Genomic DNA, 20,430 nt, shown 5'->3' with positions numbered 1-20,430 from the left:
CTGAGCAGGCAGTCTGTCCGTTCTCAGATCTCAACCTCTGCGTTAGGAGATCCACGGCTCTCCCCAAAGCTGTCAGACAGAGTCGTTCGGATCTGAAGCGGCCTGCTCTTTCCCCTAATGGACTGCAGCTGTGCGCTGTCCCCAGCGGTAGAGTCTACAGGACAGGCAGGCTCCTTGAGCTGCTGTGAGCTCCACCCAGTTCGAGCTTCCCAGCGGCTTTGTTTACCTACTTAAGCCTCAGCAATGGCGGCGCCCCTCCCCCAGCCTCGCTGCTGCCTTGCGGATAGATCGCCGCAGACGGCTGTGTTAGCAGTGAGGGAGGCTCCCTGGGCGTGGGACCCTCCCGGCCAGGTGTGGGATATATTCTCCTGGTGTGCCTGTTTCCTTAAAGCGCAGTATTGGGGTGGGAGTTACCCGATTTTCCAGGTGTTGTGTGTCTCAGTTCCCCTGGCTAGGAAAAGGGATTTCCTTCCCCCTTGCGCTTCCAGGTGAGGCGATGCCTCGCCCTGCTTCAGCTCACGCTGGTCAGGCTGCAGCAGCTGACCCGCACCGATTGTCCGGCACTCCCTAGAGAGATGACCCCAGTACCTCAGTTGAAAATGCAGAAATCACCGGTCTTCTGTGTCACTCGCACTGGGAGTTGGAGACTGGAGCTGTTCCTATTCGGCCATCTTGCTCCTCTCCCCAGAAATAGAAAAATTGAATCCAAAATTGATATAGAACCACAAAGAAGTTAAAACAATCTTGAGAAAGATAAACAAACCTGGAGGCCTCACACTTTCTGATTTCAAAACATATTCAAAGCTACAGTAACCAAAACAATATGGTAATGGCATAAAGACAGACATGTAGATCAATGGAACAAAATAGAGAGCCCAGAAATAAACCCATTCATGTATGGTCAACTGATCTTCCACAAGAGTGCCAAAATTACAAAACGGGGAAAGGGTAGTCTCTTCAACAAATGGTATTGGGAAAACTGAAGATCCACACAAAAAAAGAATAAAATTGGACCCCTATTTTATACCATATACAGAAATAAACTCAATAAAGACTTGAACATAAAACCTAAAATATAAATCTCTGAGAAGAAAACATAGGGGAAAGTCTTCATGCACAGGTCTTGGCAATGATTCCTTGATATGACACCAAAAGCACAGTGAATAAAAGCACAAATAGCCAAGTGGAACTGCATAAAACTTAAAAGCTTCTGTACAACAAAGGAAACCAGCAAGAGAGGGGAAAAGCATATCAAACATAGGTATGGGATGGGAGAAAATATCTGCAAGACATATATCTGATAAGAGGTTACTACCCAAAATATATAAGAAACTCCTATAACTCAATAGCAAAACAAACAAAAACACAAATGACCCAATTAAAACATGGACAAAGGACTTAAATAGACACTTCATTAAAGAAGATGCAGAAATCGCCAACAGATATAGCAAAAGATACTCAGTGTCACTAATCATCAGGAAATGCAAAACAAAATCACAATGAGATATCATCTCGTATCTATTAGGATGGTCGCTATCACTAAACAAAACAGAAAATAACAAGCATTGGCAAGCATGTGGAGAAACTGGAACCTTTGAGTATTTTGGATGGGAATGTAAAATGGTGTGGCTGCTATGGAAAACAGTATAGAGATTCCTAAAAAAATTAAAAATAGAGCTAACATATCATCCAGCAATTCTAATTCAATGTATTTATCCAAAACTATTAAAATCAGGATCTCAAAGAGATGTTGTACTCTCATGTTCATTGCAGCATTATTTACAATCTAAATGTCTATTAACAGATGACATTAACAGATTAATGGATAAGGAAAATGTACATACTTACAATGAAATATTGTTCAGCCATTAAAAGAAGGAAATCCTGTCATAAGCTATCACATGGATAAATCTGGAGGCCATTATGCTATGTAAAATAAACTAGTCACGGAAGGACAAATGACTACACGATTTACTTATACGAAGTATCTGAAAAAATCAAACTCATCAAAGCAGGAAGTAGAATGGTGGTTGCCAGGGGCAAGGGGAGGGAGAAATGGTGAGTTGCCGTTCAACGGGTATAAAGATTCAGTCACGTAAGATGAAAAAGTTCTAGAGATGTGCTGTAGAACAATGTTCTTATAATTAACAAGCTGTACTGTGCACTTAATAATCTGTTAATGGGGTAGTTCTTATGTTATGTGGGGTTTTTTTCCACAATAGGAAAAAGTCAATGTATCTTACAATAGCAAATCATAACAATGCAAATAAAAAATTATCACCCATTAAATTAGTAAGGATTTTTAAATGCTGGAGTTTCCTGAGGCAGCCTCTCACATACCACTAGTTACAGTATAAACTGGCAGTTACAACCTTCTGAAAAATGGTTTGGAAATATGCATGAAAGGTCTTACAGATATTTGTACCCTTTAACATAATAATTTTACCTATAGAAATATGTCTTCATGAAGTAATAACAAATATAAACATGTTTATTATTTATAAGAGCAAAAATTAGAAACCTTGTACATATTTCATAGGAGGGGAATGGTTAATAAATGTTGATACTTATGATGAAACAAGAAAAATATTTTTGAAGTTTTAGTTATAAGAGAAAACTTCTAACAATATAATATTAAATCAAAAAGGCAGGATACACTTTAGAGAGGGTGATTATACATATGTCAAAAAATTAAAAATAAAAAAAATTTAAAAATTAAAAAACCCACAAAAATGATAAATATGTTTTTTTCTGGGTAATGAGATTACAGATGATTTAATATAATTTTTAAATTTTTTTTATATTTCTAAAACTTTTGACAAAGAACTTATATTACTCTCAGACAACTACAAAAAGATACAGTTTAAAAATGAAATGTAATCTAAAGTTCCATGAAAAAACATACTGTATCCTGCTCCGTTTGTCCAAACATATTTTTGAAAGTGTCTACTTGCTCTTTAGTCTTTCCAAACATAAACATGTAAGGTAGAATGTAGAATGACCAAAATTTAGATGCTTCGGTCTAGAAATACTGGAAGGTATTTGACTGACTTTAAGGTATGTTTAAAACATACAAACATTTTTTCACTAAATCTTTTGATTTTAACAAAACAGGAAGACGTTCGGGGGAAAAGTCAAGAGAAAGCCTTACATTATTTATTTGTATGGTAAGCATATGTCCTCTGGTAGCCCAAGAAATAGCACGGACTCCCTCTGGGATGCTGTGGGGTGGCTCATCCTCTTCAAGAGAGTGGTCTGGGGTGAGGGACATAAATGGAAAGGCAAGCAGAGAGGGCAGGGAAGGGTCTGCTTTGGCAATCAAGCCAGCCAAGCCCACCCTGGCTCTTAGTGGGTTGGCAGATGGCACAGCCAGATTGTCCCACCAGCCTGGAGCAACTCACTAAAACAATTACATTCAAGAGGGGATAAATCCATGCTACAATCAGATTCTTAGTATTAACTGGGGATGGTGGGGGTCATGTCCTAATTGGGTTAAGTTGTGAGCAAATAACTCTGATAAGAGATGCACGGAGAAAGTCACACGCTGGCTTCTTTAAGAACACAAGCCATCAATGCTCTGAGAAAATCAAGTTAACACCCCTCACCACTCTGCCATTCCCCCATCCCTACAATTTGACACCATTTGAGAAGAGTTCTTTTTACCTTTACTTATGTCTGTTTCCTTGAAATCACAGAAAGCAACTGTGGGGACCTTGGGTCCATAGAGTCTAGAAAAACAGACATAGTTTTGATGGGCTCATGCTGTGTTTCAAGAAAATTGAGAGTGTGAATGAGTTGCCAACAGTTAAAAATTGAGAGGTTTGGTGTAATCAGGATTTGAGGCTTTTAGAAAAATTAAATCTAGCAAGAGTGAACTGTCATTGTCACATGGCAACAATCAGCTAGAGATGAGTGACAGATAAGCCCTGTAGACGGCACAGACCCTACCAATGTGCCACAGTCCTCACTCAGCCCATTTGCTCATTTGGATTTCCATGCCTGGTCCCTATATGTGTTCTTGACTGCGATCAATAGAATTGCTCTTACCAGTCAGAAGCTTTCAGGGCTCAGAGTGATTCACAGAGCTGATCTAGCCTTGAGCTGCCTAGGATAAAAAGCCTCCATTGATACAAAAACTCATTCACAGCAACACTTCCTGTAAGTCAGTCTGATAAAGACAGACCTGATTAAGTACTATAAACATTCTCAAAGACATGTTAGGGGAGTAGAGAGAGAGACATATCCCTCTGAAAGTCAGGGGTGCCATAGGCAGATAGCTAGACTGGGGGGCCTTGGAAGATGGGGATATCCTATGGGAAACTCTCAGCCTAGTGCTGGGAACTTAGTAGGAGGTCAATACATATTTCTATCTTCCTAAGAGCAGATGCGAAGCACAGCAAGGAAGAAATGCAGCTATGACAGTGTAATGCAATGCAATGCACACAGGCACAGCAGGCCAAGAGAGAAGGAGGGAGGTAATGGTAGCCTAGAGAGCAGGAGCAGCAATAGAGCAGGCCTAGAGAAGCTAGGGTGACAGAGGCAGGCACCATCCTAAACAGGACCGTGCAACTGCAGAATGATTCTGACAGATCTTTGATAGTTATACAATCTATGTGGTAAGGAGATGCACAGAGTAGATGAAGACAACATTAATCCAGCAGAAATTTGAAAGAAATTTACATCAACACTGGGGAGGAGAAATGATTTATCCCTCTAGTGAAGGAGTGCTGGTTAAAACTGTAACAGATTTTTCATTACATATAAAACATATAGAGAATGTGTAATATATGCAGAATAACTAATATTCATTTGAAATATAGAATTTCTATGGTTAGCTGAAATAAGTTAACTGTTTAATAAAGTTTATTTTTGACTTACCAATGGTGTGACTTCAGTTACTTTGGAATAATTTATTTCTAAAGCCTCAATTAAACAAAAACGAGGTCAGGAGATCGAGACCATCCTGGCTAACACGGTGAAACCCCGTCTCTACTAAAAATACAAAAACTAGCCGGGCGAGGTGGCAGGCGCCTGTAGTCCCAGCTACTTGGGAGGCTGAGGCAGGAGAATGGCGTAAACCCGGGAGGCGGAGCTTGCAGTGAGCTGAGATCCGGCCACTGCACTCCAGTCCGGGCGACAAAGCGAGACTCCGCCTCAAAAAAAAAAAAAAAAAAAAAAAAATCAGTTCCTAACTGAAGTAAAATTACCAGAAACATCATGTCACTACTGTAATAACCTGTCAGAGAAGGTTACACAAGGGGTGCAGCACAGCGGAATGAAAGGTTACAGATGCAATTATTATTTTTTCTAGCACTTTGCTTCGGGTCATAGCCAACCAGTCACTATACACAGGGCAGCTTTTGCAGCATTTATTTCTTTAAATATTTAACAGTGTTGAGAGGCAGTGACTGGCAATAATATGTAGAGTTTCTAGCACATTATGAGTGCTTAATAAATGTTAGAACAATTAAATCCTGTATGATGAAAAACAGCAATCAGTAAAACTATTACAGTCTACAATATTTTAAAGCTGTAGCAATGACTAGTTTAAAAAGAATAGAAAGCAAACAGTGGACTGATTAAATCATGGTCATAAAGGAACATTTACATTCACTAAAAAATCCACCCAGGTAATTTCTTCTTATATGTATTAGGGGATGGAAAGAAGGCATGGGAAAAGTGGATAAAGTATGGATTAAAAAACAACTCTTTCCCCAACCCTCCGTCACCCCCCAAAGCCAGTTGGAGTTCTGTTGACGACAAGCCGGGGTAGCTACATCCAGTACAACGGTGGGGGTGCTCCAAGCGCCTTCGAAACGTCCTCTACTCCAGCACCACCTGGCAAAACCTTCTAATTTTCTAGACGCCTTTCTGCTTGGTTTTGGAAGGGGAGGCACCCAAGTGGGTGTGTGAGACACCTCCAGATGTAAGCCGGGACACAGTGACACCGAGAGAGCGCTCTTCTACTCGGAGAGGAAGTTAATCCCATCGAACTCCAGTCAGGAAAACGTAGGCTTGGGATCCGCGGCCGCTCGCTTCCAGGATCTCCCGCGGGCCTTCGCGGCTAAAGAACCAGGCGGCGAGGGCTGAGAACCCCGCGCTCTAAGTTTGGGGAAGGAAGTGAGGAAAAAAAATAGAACTGCTCCTTTAAGAACTTCCTTTCCCTTTTACTCTATGTTTACATAACACAGGGGCTGAGCCTCCGCCGGGCCGAAGGGGGCGGGGAGTGGGCGCAGACGGCCCCACGCACCGGGGGAGGGGGCACCCCGCGGGCCGGGGGCGGGCGGCTGGCTCCGCGTGGGGCGGGGCGGTTCCCACCTGCCTGCGCGCCGGCCCCCGCCTCCCCCGCGCGGCCCCCGCCTCTCGTGCGCCCGCTCCCTCCTCCCTCTCTCCCCCCCGCGGGGTTTCGGCGGCGGCGCTCGGCGCGGGCAGGTCCCCCTACTGCCCAGTCCCATTTGTTGCCGGCTCTGACTCGGGGCGGCCGCGGCGCGCGGAGCTCCGGGGAGTCAGGCGGAGCAGCAGCGCAGCCACGACGGAGCAGCAGCGGGACTGGCCGCCCCGCGCCCCCTTCGCCGCCGTGCCCTTCCCCGGCGCGCTCACCCCGTTCTCGGGATGGGATTGTAGCGGCGGCGCGGACTCGGCGGGGATCGCGGCGGAGGCGGCGGCGGCGGCGTCGGCGGCCGAGCGGGGCTCCATGTTTTCCCCTGGCCAGGAGGAGCATTGCGCCCCCAATAAGGAGCCAGTGAAATACGGGGAACTGGTGGTGCTCGGGTGAGTCCTGGGGTCCCTGGTCCCGGGCAGCGGCGCGGGCGGAGAGCGTCCGCATCCTCGAGTGGGGCAGGCGGGGTGGCTCGGCGCTCTCTGGGGACTGCCGAGGCGCTCGGGGCGGCAGGAGAGGCTCGCAGGGCCGGGACGCCCCCCATGGGCGCGCGCTCCAGGCGCTGCGGCGGGGCGCCGGGCTGCGCTGTCCCCGCGAAGACGCGGTGGAGGAAGTGGCGGCCGGGACTCGGGCTACCCCGCAGGGTAGCGCCGGGCACCGGGTCCGCGGCCGTATCGTGAGGGCGGGGGCAGGGGCTCCACTTCCCGCGCGCCGCGTCCGGCCGGGGAGGGCGGGCAGGAACTCGGGGTGAGGCGCCGCCGTCGCGGGCACTTCGCGGGGTCGCTTCCCGAAGCTGAGAGGCCGGCCGGCCCGGAGTCCCGTCTTCCCACCTCCCCGGCGGACCGTGGTTCCCGCGCCCCCGAACTCCAAGCGCGGCGCCGTGAGCTCGGGCCGCCGCGGGGTGTGGGATCCCCGGCTGCGCTTTGGAAATTGTTCCGATGAACGCCGCGGGCCGCCGCAGCCCGAGGGCAGTGAACGGTGTGTGACCCGGGCCGGCCGGTCCTCCGCTTCTCCTTGCTTGGAATGCCCTGGTGGGGAGGGGCAGGATGCGGCTGCTCGGGGCCTGGCACCGGGGCGCGGGCCGCATCCCCCTGGTCCCGGCCTCGCCAGTGTCCTCCCGGCGGCTGGGAGCTCGCCAGCCTCGCCGCCTCGGCTCCCTTTCTGCTGGTGAAAGCCGCATTTTGTAGATACTAATTATGTACAATCGTTAAACGGCAGCAATTAGAGACTTCATCTACTTCCTGAGTTTCCTTGTGACATTTCTATTGTTTACTCTTAATAAGCCAGGAGAGAGGCTTCGCGGGATTATAGCTGGATATAGTGGGCAGTGAAAGGGAAGGGGGAGGGGGGAAGTGCAGGAAACTGGGAAGAAGGAACAACTTGGGTTTAGTGTTGAAGAAAGGATTATTTTTTCCTTTGGATGTGTCGCTCCTGGGAACCGGGCTTTTGTCCTTCTGCGTTGAAAGACCTGTATTCAGAACATCCTTGGCGCTGATAGGTAGGCTTAGCACACATATGAGGAGTCATGGCTGTGGGAAGACTCAGGGAACTTTGCAAAACGTGTTTTGATACTTGAGTACCTTGAAGTAAGTGCTGACTTAAAAATAATTTAAGAGGAGTTTTTAAAGGGAAGCTTCCAGACACCGCACAACTCAAAGCTTCCCAGTCTTCCTGACTTTGTTACTAGTGCATGAAGTGGGGGTAGTATTGGAAATCTCATTACCTATTTTGAAGCTGTTTGCAGGTAAGTGTTTTTCTCACCTGCATCTTAATTGCACTTCAAAGACAAATATCAGGGTTCACAGGAAGGCGGGAGGAATGACAGGAGAAAAACCACAGTTTAGTCTGTCTTATGTAACTTCAGCCCAACCTAATTTTGTGGAGTTTGGTTTTGTGTGGCTGGCTTCAAAGTATGTTTAACACTGGGAATTTGATGCGGAAGATTAACGTATGCCAGGACATTATTTTCATTATTTCCTTTTGAGGAAATCATTGTTGAGATGTTTCAGAAAAGCAGCGAGTGGGCCTGAAGAGGTTTTGTGTTCATAGCTGGAAGTGCAGGGCATTCCGAAGCCACGGAAAGGCTTCGGAATTGTCCTAGTATCATACATAGTCTTACTGCACAGGAGCCTGTGGATATAACGTTGCAGTTGCATATGCTCAGCCCTTTGCTAATGCTTTTCCAGGAGACCAAGCTATGACATAGTTGGCCCTTAGTGGGCGAGACACTCAATCGTCATTTGTGTACCTACTCTGTGCCTATGCTGTTTAGGCATTGCTGATGCAGTGAGAACAGGGAACTTTCATTTTAGTGTGGAGTGACAGGCATAAACAGAAAGAAACATTCAAATAGATGAGTAATAAGTGACCATTTCAGGTGTAACCAAGTTCCGAAGAGAAGCTGATAAACTTAGAGAGTGACTGCTTAGGTGGGTATTGTTTTCTTCGACTGGAAGGTCAGGGAAGTTCTCTCTCAGGAGGTGCAATGTGAATAGAGGATGCTAGTCTGGTTTTTGAATACTTGAATTGTGGTGTTTTTCTTTTTTTGAGAGTAGGTTTCTGACTGTTTACCATTGTTGAACACATTGAAGAGTGCTGGTGAAAGAGTGACGAGGTAGGTGGATTTTTAAAGAGAACCTTATTCATATTCCACCCTTAGGGTTTCAGACAGTGTACTTCATCTTAAAACAACAATAACATCCACATAGAATTACAATCTTTATGATATCTTTATGTCCTCTGGGACATAAATATTGGAAAACAAAATTTCAAATAGATTTTCTGAATAATGAGTTGATTCCTGAGATCTAAAAATGGCTAATATTTGATATTGATAGAAGCTTTGCTTGTCAAATTCAGTGCTTTTTTGTTTTTTAATGGTTATATGACTGTCCTTTTTGCTCACTTTTGAATATCATAGTAGAACATTACTAGGAAATCCTGGAGAGCAGAATGAAGAGCTGATAGATGTCTATATCCATATACAAATACTTCTGTATCTTTGCATGTGTTACACAGTATCATTAAGAGGTTCCACATAGCTAGGATTTTAGTGAGCTCATCACTTTCTGGGCAGATCAGTGGAATTTAATTATTTCATGATTCCAGCCAGTTATTGTATCATAGCCGCGACTCTCTGTTGTGTCCACTGCTTAACTGAAAGTAGAGAAAAATGAGTGGTCTAACCAGCAGGGCTTTTTGCTATAATTTTAAACTTACTAATGTTTTAAGGTTAGGTAAGTGGATCAGGATTTGGGAGGCAGTTTGATGTAGTGGGAAGAACATGCATTTACACGTGGGTGACCTGGATAAGCCCTGCTCTCTTGCTGACTGGTTCTGTGACTTTGGTTTAGTTCTTCCTCCTCTCTGTTTCTTTATCCATTTGCAAAGTATGATTGGATTAGGTCGTCTTCAAGAGCCCTTCCTGGTCTGTGCTCAGTAATTCTGTTCATTGGTGCAAATGTGGAAAATATTTAATTACATATTCTAACCCTGACAGTTGTTTTAGTAGCAGAAAAGACCAATGCTGTGGTTGTTTTTTATGAAGGACATGTGCTTAAAAACAGAATGTTTAAAAAAGTTGTAATGATATACATCTATTTGACTCACTGATGTTAGATTACCCATGAGAGCATTTAAATTGGGTAAAACTTTATGTTCCAAGTTTAAGAAAGACAGTGATGTTTTGAAGTTTAGGTAAATAGACGGAAATAACCAGCATAAAGATGAGATGATCTCATGATAAAAATTTAGGACTGGACAGCATTAGGAGAAATACCTAATCTAATGTAAGCAGAAAACTTCTAGGTTGAATGGACAAAATACTAATTTGAATTATAAAAAGAGAGAATCACAGCCCCTCAATCAATTTCCAGACTTAAGCCAGTTTACAGACCTGGAGCCCCTTGAATGATGGGGAAGCCAGGTCCCCTTGAGGAAGGACCCCACTTAAAGTATAATAAAGAAAAATTAGGCTTAAAGTATAATAAAAAAAATTAGTATAATTTTTATACTTAAAGTATAATAAAAAAAAATTAGGACTGGAAGGAAGCCTAATGGTCATGGTATATGTTTAGCCCTTGTATTTTATTCATGAGGAAACTGAGGCTCCCAGAACGAGAGAGGTTCAAGTTCATAGTTGATCTGGGCTGAGCTAGGTGGCTGTAGTACCCCACTCTACCCTTTTCCCACTTTAAGACAGATTCCAGCAGCGCTGCCAGTTCTTCAAAGCATCCTTTCTGGATTCAATTTGAAGCATGTGGCTCTCTTGCTAATGGCCCATGATGGTTTTTGGAAAAATATTGCTTACTCTCTTAGTTCTTCTCACCTCACAGTTGAATGGATAATGCGTTTTGCAAGCCTTTTTTTTTTCTTTTGTTGCTTCACAAAATGTATTTTTATTGGCTCTCTCAACCAAGGGTTCTTAATCTAGGGTCCACAGATGGAGTTTGGGAAGTTCTTGAACTTAGATGGGGGAAAAATATGTCTTTATTTTCATGATATTCAAACTGCAGTTTAGCATTTTCATTCACTTATGAGTGTAGGCAACAAAAAGATTTGCTGCTAGATTTTGTTATTGATTGCATTATTACAGAAGTGCACATATGTATTACAATTTAAGACTTTTGAGAATGAAGCATAACTGATACCAATCGTAATCCTTTGTATTTTATTTTATATGTTTAAAAACATAGTCTGAGAAGGGCTCAGTACATGTCATCAAACTGCCAAAGGGATTCTTGGCACAAAAAGAGGGTAAGAACCTCTACAAATGAAAATGTATAAATATGACTGAAAAATGAAGTATTTTGGTAGAAATTGATTAAGCTCTACAAAAGGAGGTAGATACCTGCCTCATTTGCTTTGGATGATGCAGTGTTCTGTCAGATAAGACAAAGAGGATTATAGTAGCTTGTAGAGTTTATGGTCTTTTTTTTTTAAAGCAGGTCCCAATTTCTATATGCTTTTTGTTGTTGCTGTAACCTCAACACTTTGCCTTGACTACTCCACCCTTTGGTGGCAATGAGAAACCTTCAAATATACCCTAACACTTTTCCTTTTCTTATCCTCCACTCTAATTTGGGCCCAAAGACATCAAACATTAGTATCTTTTATAGGCTAAAAGGTCTTTGAACTTAAAAAAAATTTATAAAACAAAATCTTTGCTGTCACTCAGCATGTGGGGTGATCTGAAGAGCTCAGACCTGTTTGTGTGGATGGAGTGTCTAATTCTGTAGGCTATTAAGGGTTATGGTGTTACTGGCTTTGAGTTGCTATATTTTCCTTTACTAACTTTAGCCTTGTTTGGAATATGTGGCTGTCTGTGTTGCTGTGTGGTTTCTGGTCTGGCATTCTCAGATTTATTTGTTTCTCTCTTTAACACACCAAGACTGAAACCTTCATTAGGGCTTTTCATTTTTGGTGGTGTTTCATCCTGCGATCAATATTTGGGGATGCTGTATATAAAGGAAAGTAAAATAGGCTTGATTCAGGTTCAGTAGTTTTACCAAACATTTTATCGAAAAGATAAAATATTTATGCACAAAGGACCAAAACAAACAAAATAGCCTTTGCTATATTTGAGGGAGACGAGTATTGTCACATTGGAGCACTGGTTTTATTTCTGCTGTGCAGGGCTTGCAGTGTGGCCTTCCTGAAAGTATGTATATGGGGTTGTAGGTTGGCTTTTGAATGGAGACCACATCAACTTGGTAGACCTCATTGGTATGGGAGAAAAATAACTGAAAAGTAATTTATAATGTCTTTTGATTTAATTAAACGTTTCTCCTGGGGTGTGCAGAAATCTATTTTATAAAAAGAAAAGTAAAGGTTAGAATAATTCATTTATTAGTTCTTACTGAGCTTATTGTCACTTTATCTTCTGGAAAATAAAATAATAAGAGCAGAAAGTGCTCCGTATTTCTTAGCTTTGTCTAAATCAGCTGTTCTCAACCACTGTCTCAACTACCTCATATGTGATCAGTCTTGAGGGTATGTGGCCAGTAATTTATGACAAGTAATAAAATGTGGATCTTTCAAATGATTCGGAGATGTCCTGTTAATAATGCCATTTTTCACCCTCTTGCATTCTGATGTGTTTTCTCAAGTGGGAGAAAAGGGGGTGGAGTTATATCAGGCAATCCGGGAATGTATTCATTCAGCAAATATTTATTGGCTGTGGACTCTTCCAGGCATGAGGAATACAGCTAGGACAAGGCAGACACATTCCTTTTCCTGGTGAACTGCTCTCTTATTTTTGTCCCAGCCTCTTTGTGGATAACCATTACTGATACATGGTTCATTGATGTATTCCCCAAATATTTGAGCATCTGCCACTTGTCAGATGCTGTGGATTGCACTAAGGGATGCACAGGTGAACAAGACAGTCATGGTCCCTGCTGCTGCAGAGCTGACAGCCTAGCTGGGAGACCAGAAGGCTGGGTTGGTGGATGTGTTAGCGAGTCCCCTAGCCATGTGCCAGAATGAGATGGGGATGACCAGGTTGGAGATAAGAGGGAAAGAGTGCTTTCTGAAGAAGATTTGGAATGTTCTGCAACCTGGAGATGAGCACATGCGGCTACTTTGAGGAACAGACTAAACTGTGGTTTTTCTCCTGTCATTCCTCTCTTTATGGCTAGAAAAGAATGATTGAATGAAATAATGTGAGGGATGATGATGGGGGGGAGATCATGAAGGGCTTATAAGATATTCGAAGAGATTTGGACTTTACCCTGAGGGCACAGGAGACTGTCGCAGAGTTTTCCAGTATGAGTTGAGAGTGAAGAAAGCCCTCTCTGCTCTTTGCAGAATGGAGTTAGAAGGCACAGTGGAGTTGGAAGGCACAGTGGAGTTGGAAGGAGAAACTGAGGCTGCAGCCCAACAAAGCAAAGAGAGAATGGAGTGTGAGCTAGAGGGCAGCCGTCTTGCTTCTAGTTCGTGGTTTGGGTACCTCCTGAGACCTAGTTTCTTGTGATTGACCATTCATTGAGTGACTCAATATATTGACTGAGGACCAGTACTGCTCCCAGCCCTGGGCTACACCAGCGAACAAGACAGACAGCTTCCCTTCCTGCCTGCTTGGAGCTTCCCTTCCTGCCTGCTTGGAGCTTACCTTTTATTGGGAGAGGTGAGCAAGCAAATGAGTAGATAAAAAAGGGAACTTCAGAGACTGCTGGGAGGAAACTAAAGCAGGATAAGGAGGAAGAGGGTGATTGGGTGGGCAGGGGTGGGTGAATTGGCAGGGTAAAATGCTAGGGATAAGGTAGCGGGGGATCCTTTTGGGCAGAATAATCAGGAAAAGCTTTTCTGAGAAAATAATCCTGTGTCCTTTGAGAGTCCCCACTTCTTTCAGTTATTCACTTTTTTTTCTGTTTAAGCCACCTTGAGTGGGTTCTGCTCTTACAATCAGAAGATTCCAAGCATTCCGTTGTTAAGAGGCAAAGTATATAAGCAATTTACTGAAGGGAAAATAGAAGTGTAGACAAATACAAGGGCAGATAGTTAAGCATCCCTGGACAAAAACGTGGTTCTGCCCTCTGTGCTGCTTGCCATGTGCCCAGAGTGGCCATTGCATTCCACTAGAGCGTATTGCTCCTTGAGGGTAGGAACCCCGACTTCCACCCCGCTTGGAGTGCTGGGCTTACCTTTTTGGTGCACGTTAGGTACTCGCTGAGCCTCTTGGAGAAATGGATTTCTGTGACACACCCTAGTTTACCACCCCACATGGAGATGTGGCCAGGGCTCAGTGAATGTTTCTGGACTTGGAAGGAACATTTTGCTTCTGTAGCACAACTGCAGTTTTGTAAACAATCCTACCAACCTTTAGGGCCCAAGTCACAGTTTCCCTGAGAAACTAAACATGTGCTTTACTGACATCAGATATTCTAGTTTCAACTTTTGTTTGTTTTTCTTTTTGTCAGTCACCTAGCAGTCATGTTGTCACCTGCAGAAAGTCCTGCCTTGAAGGGAAGCCGGCCATCTGTTCTGATTCCACCAGCTGCTCAGAGCTGCATTGCAGTGCGCCACAGTGGCGTTGAAAGGCTGTGGTCATTAATGCCTGTTAATGATGGCTGGAAATACTGTGGTATACAAGCCTCTTGGATGACAGACCTAATAAATATGCATCAGGGGGCATTTTCAGCCGCAGGTTTAAGGCTATTGAGAGTCATTCTCGATTGAGGTTTTCTTTCTAGCCATCCACATAATGCTTCTCACTCTCAAAACACTTAACTCTGCTTATCCCTGCTTTTCTGCTCATGTAGAATCTGTTTTTAGGATAAGAAATCATTATTTCAAGCTTTGTACTTCCATTCTTATTAGTACTGGTTTAACAGAATTTAACTAGAGCGAGCAGTTGTGTGTTTGGCTTCTAGGCTATTGATATAAAACGGCTGATCATGATTACCAAGTACTTGGGAGGACCTCGGTGGCCCCCCTCCTTTCCCATCTTGTGCTTCCTGCTCCATGATTATAGAACACTAATTATAATCAGAACTGGTGATGGGTGAGCAATTAGGCTTTTCTGGACTGATGATTGATTGATTGATTGATTGATTGTGTTGGGGAAAGGCCCTTCCTGCGGAAGGATTGTAAACACAAAGGAGTGTGCTTTCAAACTAGATCCCAGAAGATTGTGCGGACTAGATCCTTGATGGAGTACATGAGATTACATTATGGTTCGGGTACTTCCATCACATGCTCTGGATATAACTCAAAATGCAACCTGACAAGACTGATATGAAATAAATTCATTCAGTTTTTGTTGAGTTGTTTTTTGCCTCCTCGGGTTATTGATCATTCTAGTGAGCACAATTTCAGCCTTTTGGATGAGTTATTCCAAACATTAAGTACTGTACGGTTTGAAAATCTTAGCTAACAAAAGCATTTTTAGAGTGACTTTATAATTTGTAAGTCATCTCCCAGTCTTTTTGCATTTGTTAATCTCCAGTATTATCTCCTGAAATTTGTTGAGAGCACGACAGTTGAAGAATAGCCTAGCTTACTGAGAACTATGCTTCTGATAGACTGGAACATAAGCAGCTTTCACCCAGGAGAGCTAATGCATGACACAGATTTTCAAGCTTTTAAAGGTCACCTGACGTGAAATAACAGAACTAAGAGATTGGAGTAGGTGAGGTAATCTATAGAAGCATCCTGCAGGTACAGGTTGGCGGAAGGACCAGAAGAATGTTAACGCTGCATTCCGGTGGTTAGAGGACAGGATGAAGAGCTCATTTATATTGGTTGTACCTGTCTGTGACTGTTGGCAGTAAGAAGGTAGTACAGTTCCTGAAGTACTTTATGTCTCCTCCACACCATGGAGAACAGTTCTGTGTTGGTGAGAAGCAAGCCAAGGCAGAAGATCGCTCTTGTCTGATGCAGTTTAGACAGCAGCCACTGCTGCCAGCCACCTGTATAGCACTCAGGGTGGGGAGAGCTACAGGCCTAGCATCCACTGGTTACTGCCTCCAGATTGAACACTTCGCCATAGAAAGAAAATGAAAACATTGCTTTAGTAGCTAAAGTGAACATAACTTCCAAAATTTCCCCAAAATCTGTTTGGGGAATTTTAGCATTTTTCATTTCTAATGAGAGGGAATGAAAAATGTAAAATAAAAACTTTTGCATTCAAAATTGATCAACTGAGTGTAAAAGAAATTTAAATAATTGAACTTCCAAATGATGTTAAGTTTGTAGCTTTCATAATTTTGTCATTTTTAAAGCTTAAAATTATAATAAGAATTTTGAGATGCATGCACGTATGTATATATTTTATTGCATGTGTATTCTGCATGGGTATATTAAAAATGAGATTCATAGATCCTTCACATGGACTCCTGAACCTTAAGTTGAAGAAAAAAAATGGGATTCCCTGTACATACTAGGAATTAAGCACTATCTCAGCATACACACTAAACACTGATCACTCAGTTTATGTTAGGTGATGCTGCTGTTGTTGCTATTTTACGAGGCTAGTTTCGCTTCAGAGGACTGGGGTGCTCCATAAGGAAATGTCCCTGCAGGGGTATATAGTCTAAGGGCAAGACAGATGACTTAGCAACAAATCATTAATTAGGATGTAGAGGGGTGGTGGGTGAGAGCTGTGGGCATACTATATGCCAGGTTCCATTAGGTGGTTTACATTATCCTTTCCAGGAGTTCAAATTTGTTATCTGGGCAGTGAGGCTCCAGCTTAGTGACTTGTCCAAGGCTCACTCCCTAATAAATGGGAATCTGGTTAGAAGGTAGGTCCTTATGGCTCTCATGCTTGATTATTTCCACCAGTGTGAAGGTGAGAGGCATGTGTATTGCTGGGAGATTGGGAAAGATTTCCTGGGGCAGGTGGCCTTTAGCAGAGCCTTGAGAGGTGACCTGGGTTTTTATAGAGCAGTAGTAATAAATGCATGGCGATTTTGGAACCTTGAGGGGTTTGGCTGGAGGCTGAAGTACTTGGTGAGGGAGGTGAAGTTGGAAAGTCAGGTTGGGGTATTGTCGGGGTATTGAAATACTTGGGCTAGGGTTATAATAGGTAATCTCAGAGTAGTCCCTGCCTTCATGGAGCTTATAGTCCATCAAGAAGGAAGCTCTTTAAGCAAACCTGGCAAGGTGCTGCCAAGGAGTACAGGGTTTGATGTACAGCAGGGGACAAAATTTGTTTTGGTGGGGGGGCAGATTTTTGTGGGGAGGGAAGGAATTCCATGTCAGCAGAAGTAGAAAGAGTGAGTTAGCTAAGGGTTCGAAAGGGGAAAGCAGAGTGCCTGAAGGCACATCGAGAGGTTGAGGGACTGAGAGGCTGAGAGATATCCAGCGCCTTTGGAGTTGAAGGGGTGAGAGGGCCTTCATGATGAGAGAGACTTGAAAGGAAGGACCTGGGCCCAATAAAGTCTGTGGCCTCTGAGAGGGGGAAGCCCTGCAAATAAGGGCTTTATTCCAGACTCTACGTAGCAGGCAGTGTCAGCCTTCTGAGTAGGTTAGTGAACTGATCCTTAAGACCCGGTCTTGCTTGAAATCTCCAAATAGGCTTGTTTTCCCTTTGGTAGTTAGTTTCCCTCCTACCTTTGTCTCACTTCCCCTGCCAAAGAACAGTTGCTCACAATGGGTATAGCCCCCTTCTGTGCGATGGTGACAGTGAGATGGGGTGACATGATCCGTTTAGTCATTTGGGCACTCAGTGATTTGATTTTGAAACTTGTGGTGGAACCAGTGAATGTTTTGGGGTTAAACTCCACTGGCCAAGCAGTTAGTGATCTAAGAACTCTTTCCTGTTAACCATTCAGACAACTGTCCTCCAGAGCCTTGCTTTCCCTGGAGGCCCAAGGGATGAGGTCCTGAGTGCTTTGTCCACCAAGAAGGGAGGAGAAGGACCCATAGCCCCGTGCTCTTTCCTGCATCGGAGGACACAGAGTGTGCCCACCAGCTAAGGGATTGCCCTCAGGAGGCAAAATGGGCTGCTTTTCCTCCAGGCTGTTGTTTCAAGCAGTGGTGGGCTTGTCCCTCTGCCTTGGGGTCTTGGCTGTCTCTTGCTGAGCTGTGGCAGCAATAGTGTGGAGCAGGTGGGACTGGCATTTTGCCCCCAGAGGAGCCCCTCTGAGGCTCTGAGGGTGTAATTGATCCCATTGCTGGAGAAAAGAGCAGAGCAGATTTCTGGCCTTGCAGTATTTGCTGCAGGTGGCGGCCTTGGATTGCTGAGGGGCTGCCCTGCTTGGCCTGGTCGTGTTCCCATCTTGACCTCTGCCATTTCTTCAGGTTGCTCCTTTTGAATTGAAGTGGAGGTCCCTGGCCAGAACCTGCACTTAAAAATTATCTTTAAAGAGGAAGCATCGAGATCTGAGTCTTTTTTTTTCTTTTCCTGCGGAGATGAGGAAATTCTGGCTAGACTCTTGCTGCGTAGTGGGTTGGTTCTTCCTGCTCCTTGGGGGAAGTGCCCAGAGGGGTGGCTCCTGAACCTTGATGGTATCTGTCCTTTATTGAGGGCTGATTCTTAGCTGGGTCCTTTGTAAAGTGCTGTTCCTTGTGTGGCCTCTTTAAGTGTTCACCAAGGGAGGTGGGTACCATCACTCATCATTTTATGCATGAAACTGAGTCATGATGCTTGAGAAACCTGTGCAGGGCCACATGTGACAGAGTGCTAATTCGAACCTAGGCCTTTTTGACTCCAGGTTGTTCAGTCCTGCCTTTAAGTATGTGTTCCAAAGCAGTTTTGTATGTTTTTATTTTGTTTTTTAACCAAACCCTTGCCATACTGGGTATTCTTATTAAACATGGTGTAAAACTTCACTCATTCAAAGAAGTTACCAGTAAGGTGAATTTTTCTTTCTTGGGTTTACAACTTTTATTAACTTTTTTGGGAAGTTGCCCACATACGTGCTTTGCCCATGTAAGTATTGTGCTCCTAGTATGTTTTCAGAAAATGAAATATATGTTTTTGAGGAAATAAAAATGAATCCTCATATCTGCCCTATTTACCTGAATATATTATAATATATATAATTATATTTCATATTGAATTGATGCATCAATATGAATTGAATATTGGATAAAGGCAGGAAAAGCTGCCTTTATCATCCATAATAGTAAGTTCATTTCTCTAGTTTTCAAGATGATCCATTTTCTTTCTCCTTCCAGAAAAGCTGTCTAACCTTATTAGCTATGGCATGTACCCTTGAAATCTTTCTTCTTGCTTTTGTTGCTGTGGTTGGTAATTTAGGCTAGAATTTGTATTTTGTTTATAGTTTGGAAAAGGGGCTTCAAGTACTTTTCCTCTCTAATAAAGGTCTGTCTTTGCCTGGGACTAATGTCACTGTTGTGTTGATTTTTCCTTACTTGTCTTTTGATCTTCCTGTTAGTATTGATTAAGGGAAAAGACCATATAGTTCCTATCTCCTCACTAACAGTACTTGGTATAACTTGTTCCAGCAGTGGCACTTGGTTTAGCTAATCCAAAAAGCAGAGTCCAACAGCAGTCCAGGAAAAGTGCCTTTTATTTGCTTATTGTGTTAGCTTAGACCAGCTGCCAGCTCTAAGGCTTTGATGAAACTCAGTTGATTTAGACCCTTCTGAGAGCTGGCATAGCTTTACACTGTATAGTTTGAACCTTCCTGTGAGAGCAGTTACGCCTTTTTGGTTACATAGGTGGTGAGGTACATATGACCCAGAGTTTCTGAAAAACATTCTGAGCAGGCAGGCATCTTGAGATATCAGTTAGTAAAATACCAAAGGACAAATACAACATCTTCATAAGCAGTATTAGATGTTATATGGGAAAAACTAGAGACTTGGAAGCACTGCAGGGAAGTAATTCAATCAGCAGGTTCTGCTAATGTAATAAGCGACACAAGGGTGAAACCTGAGGAGTTTACACGTACCAGAATGCCCTTCGGTTGAATTATTGTCTTATCATAGTTGCCTGCCTGTGCACTACTGTTTTGAATATTAAAAGATAGCACAGATGGAAAAGGCCCAAATCTTCATCACCTTAGTAATTTGTTTCCTCTTTTTCGCACTCCTTACCCCCTTTAGTCAAAGCTTATGTTTTGGGTTTATTACTTGGAAATCTTGTCTGGGATAACAAAGCGTACAGACTTGGTGTTGTATAAAAACCACTGCACTCCAGCCTGGGTGACACAGTGAAACCCTGTCACAAAAAAATGAAATGAAACTGCTCTTTAATTGTGCCGAGTTCAGGAGAGAGTTGCTTCTCTCTTTGCAGGTAGTGCGGAGGTCTGAGTAGAGGGATTTCCCCCTCACTGAATTTTCCTTTCTCCTGTGCAACTTACTAATTATAAATTAGTAAATTGAACTGCCAGTCTCTTGCCCAGTGTGAGAGGCTTATAAAGGGGCCCAGGCTCCTGCCACATGCCATGTGCTCCTTTACAGCAGCCCTAGAGGAGGCGATGCCATCCCATTGAACAAGTGAGGAAATGCTGATGTCCAGACACTCAGTGACTTGTGTGACTGTGCACAGTCAGTAAAGGATTTTGAAGTTCAGGAATTTGAATCCAGGTCTGAGATTCTAAAGCTCAAGTGTATTCCACTTCTCAAAGCCTATGTAT

General features: G+C 43.6%; 1 protein-coding gene across 2 annotated transcripts in view; it reads left to right on the top strand.

Annotated features, from left to right (window-relative positions):
- The first annotated feature begins 6,205 nt into the window (after positions 1-6,205).
- PELI2 (pellino E3 ubiquitin protein ligase family member 2) overlaps positions 6,206-20,430 on the top strand; it is a 198,961-nt gene continuing 184,736 nt past the window's right edge. Inside the window, exon 1 of one of the 2 annotated variants that reach the window (XM_033187936.1) lies at positions 6,206-6,771. In XM_033187936.1, the coding sequence (XP_033043827.1) occupies positions 6,695-6,771 (77 nt within the window). In that variant the 5' untranslated portion in view covers positions 6,206-6,694. Of the gene's footprint in view, positions 6,772-7,140; positions 7,358-20,430 lie in introns of those variants that run through there. The other variant, XM_033187938.1, reaches the window with a different exon arrangement.

This window comes from Trachypithecus francoisi, unplaced genomic scaffold (genome assembly GCF_009764315.1).
Source record: "Trachypithecus francoisi isolate TF-2019V2 unplaced genomic scaffold, Tfra_2.0 Lachesis_group3, whole genome shotgun sequence".
NCBI classification, from domain to species: Eukaryota; Metazoa; Chordata; class Mammalia; order Primates; family Cercopithecidae; genus Trachypithecus; species Trachypithecus francoisi.
This window is presented reverse-complemented; position numbering and strand designations above follow the sequence as displayed.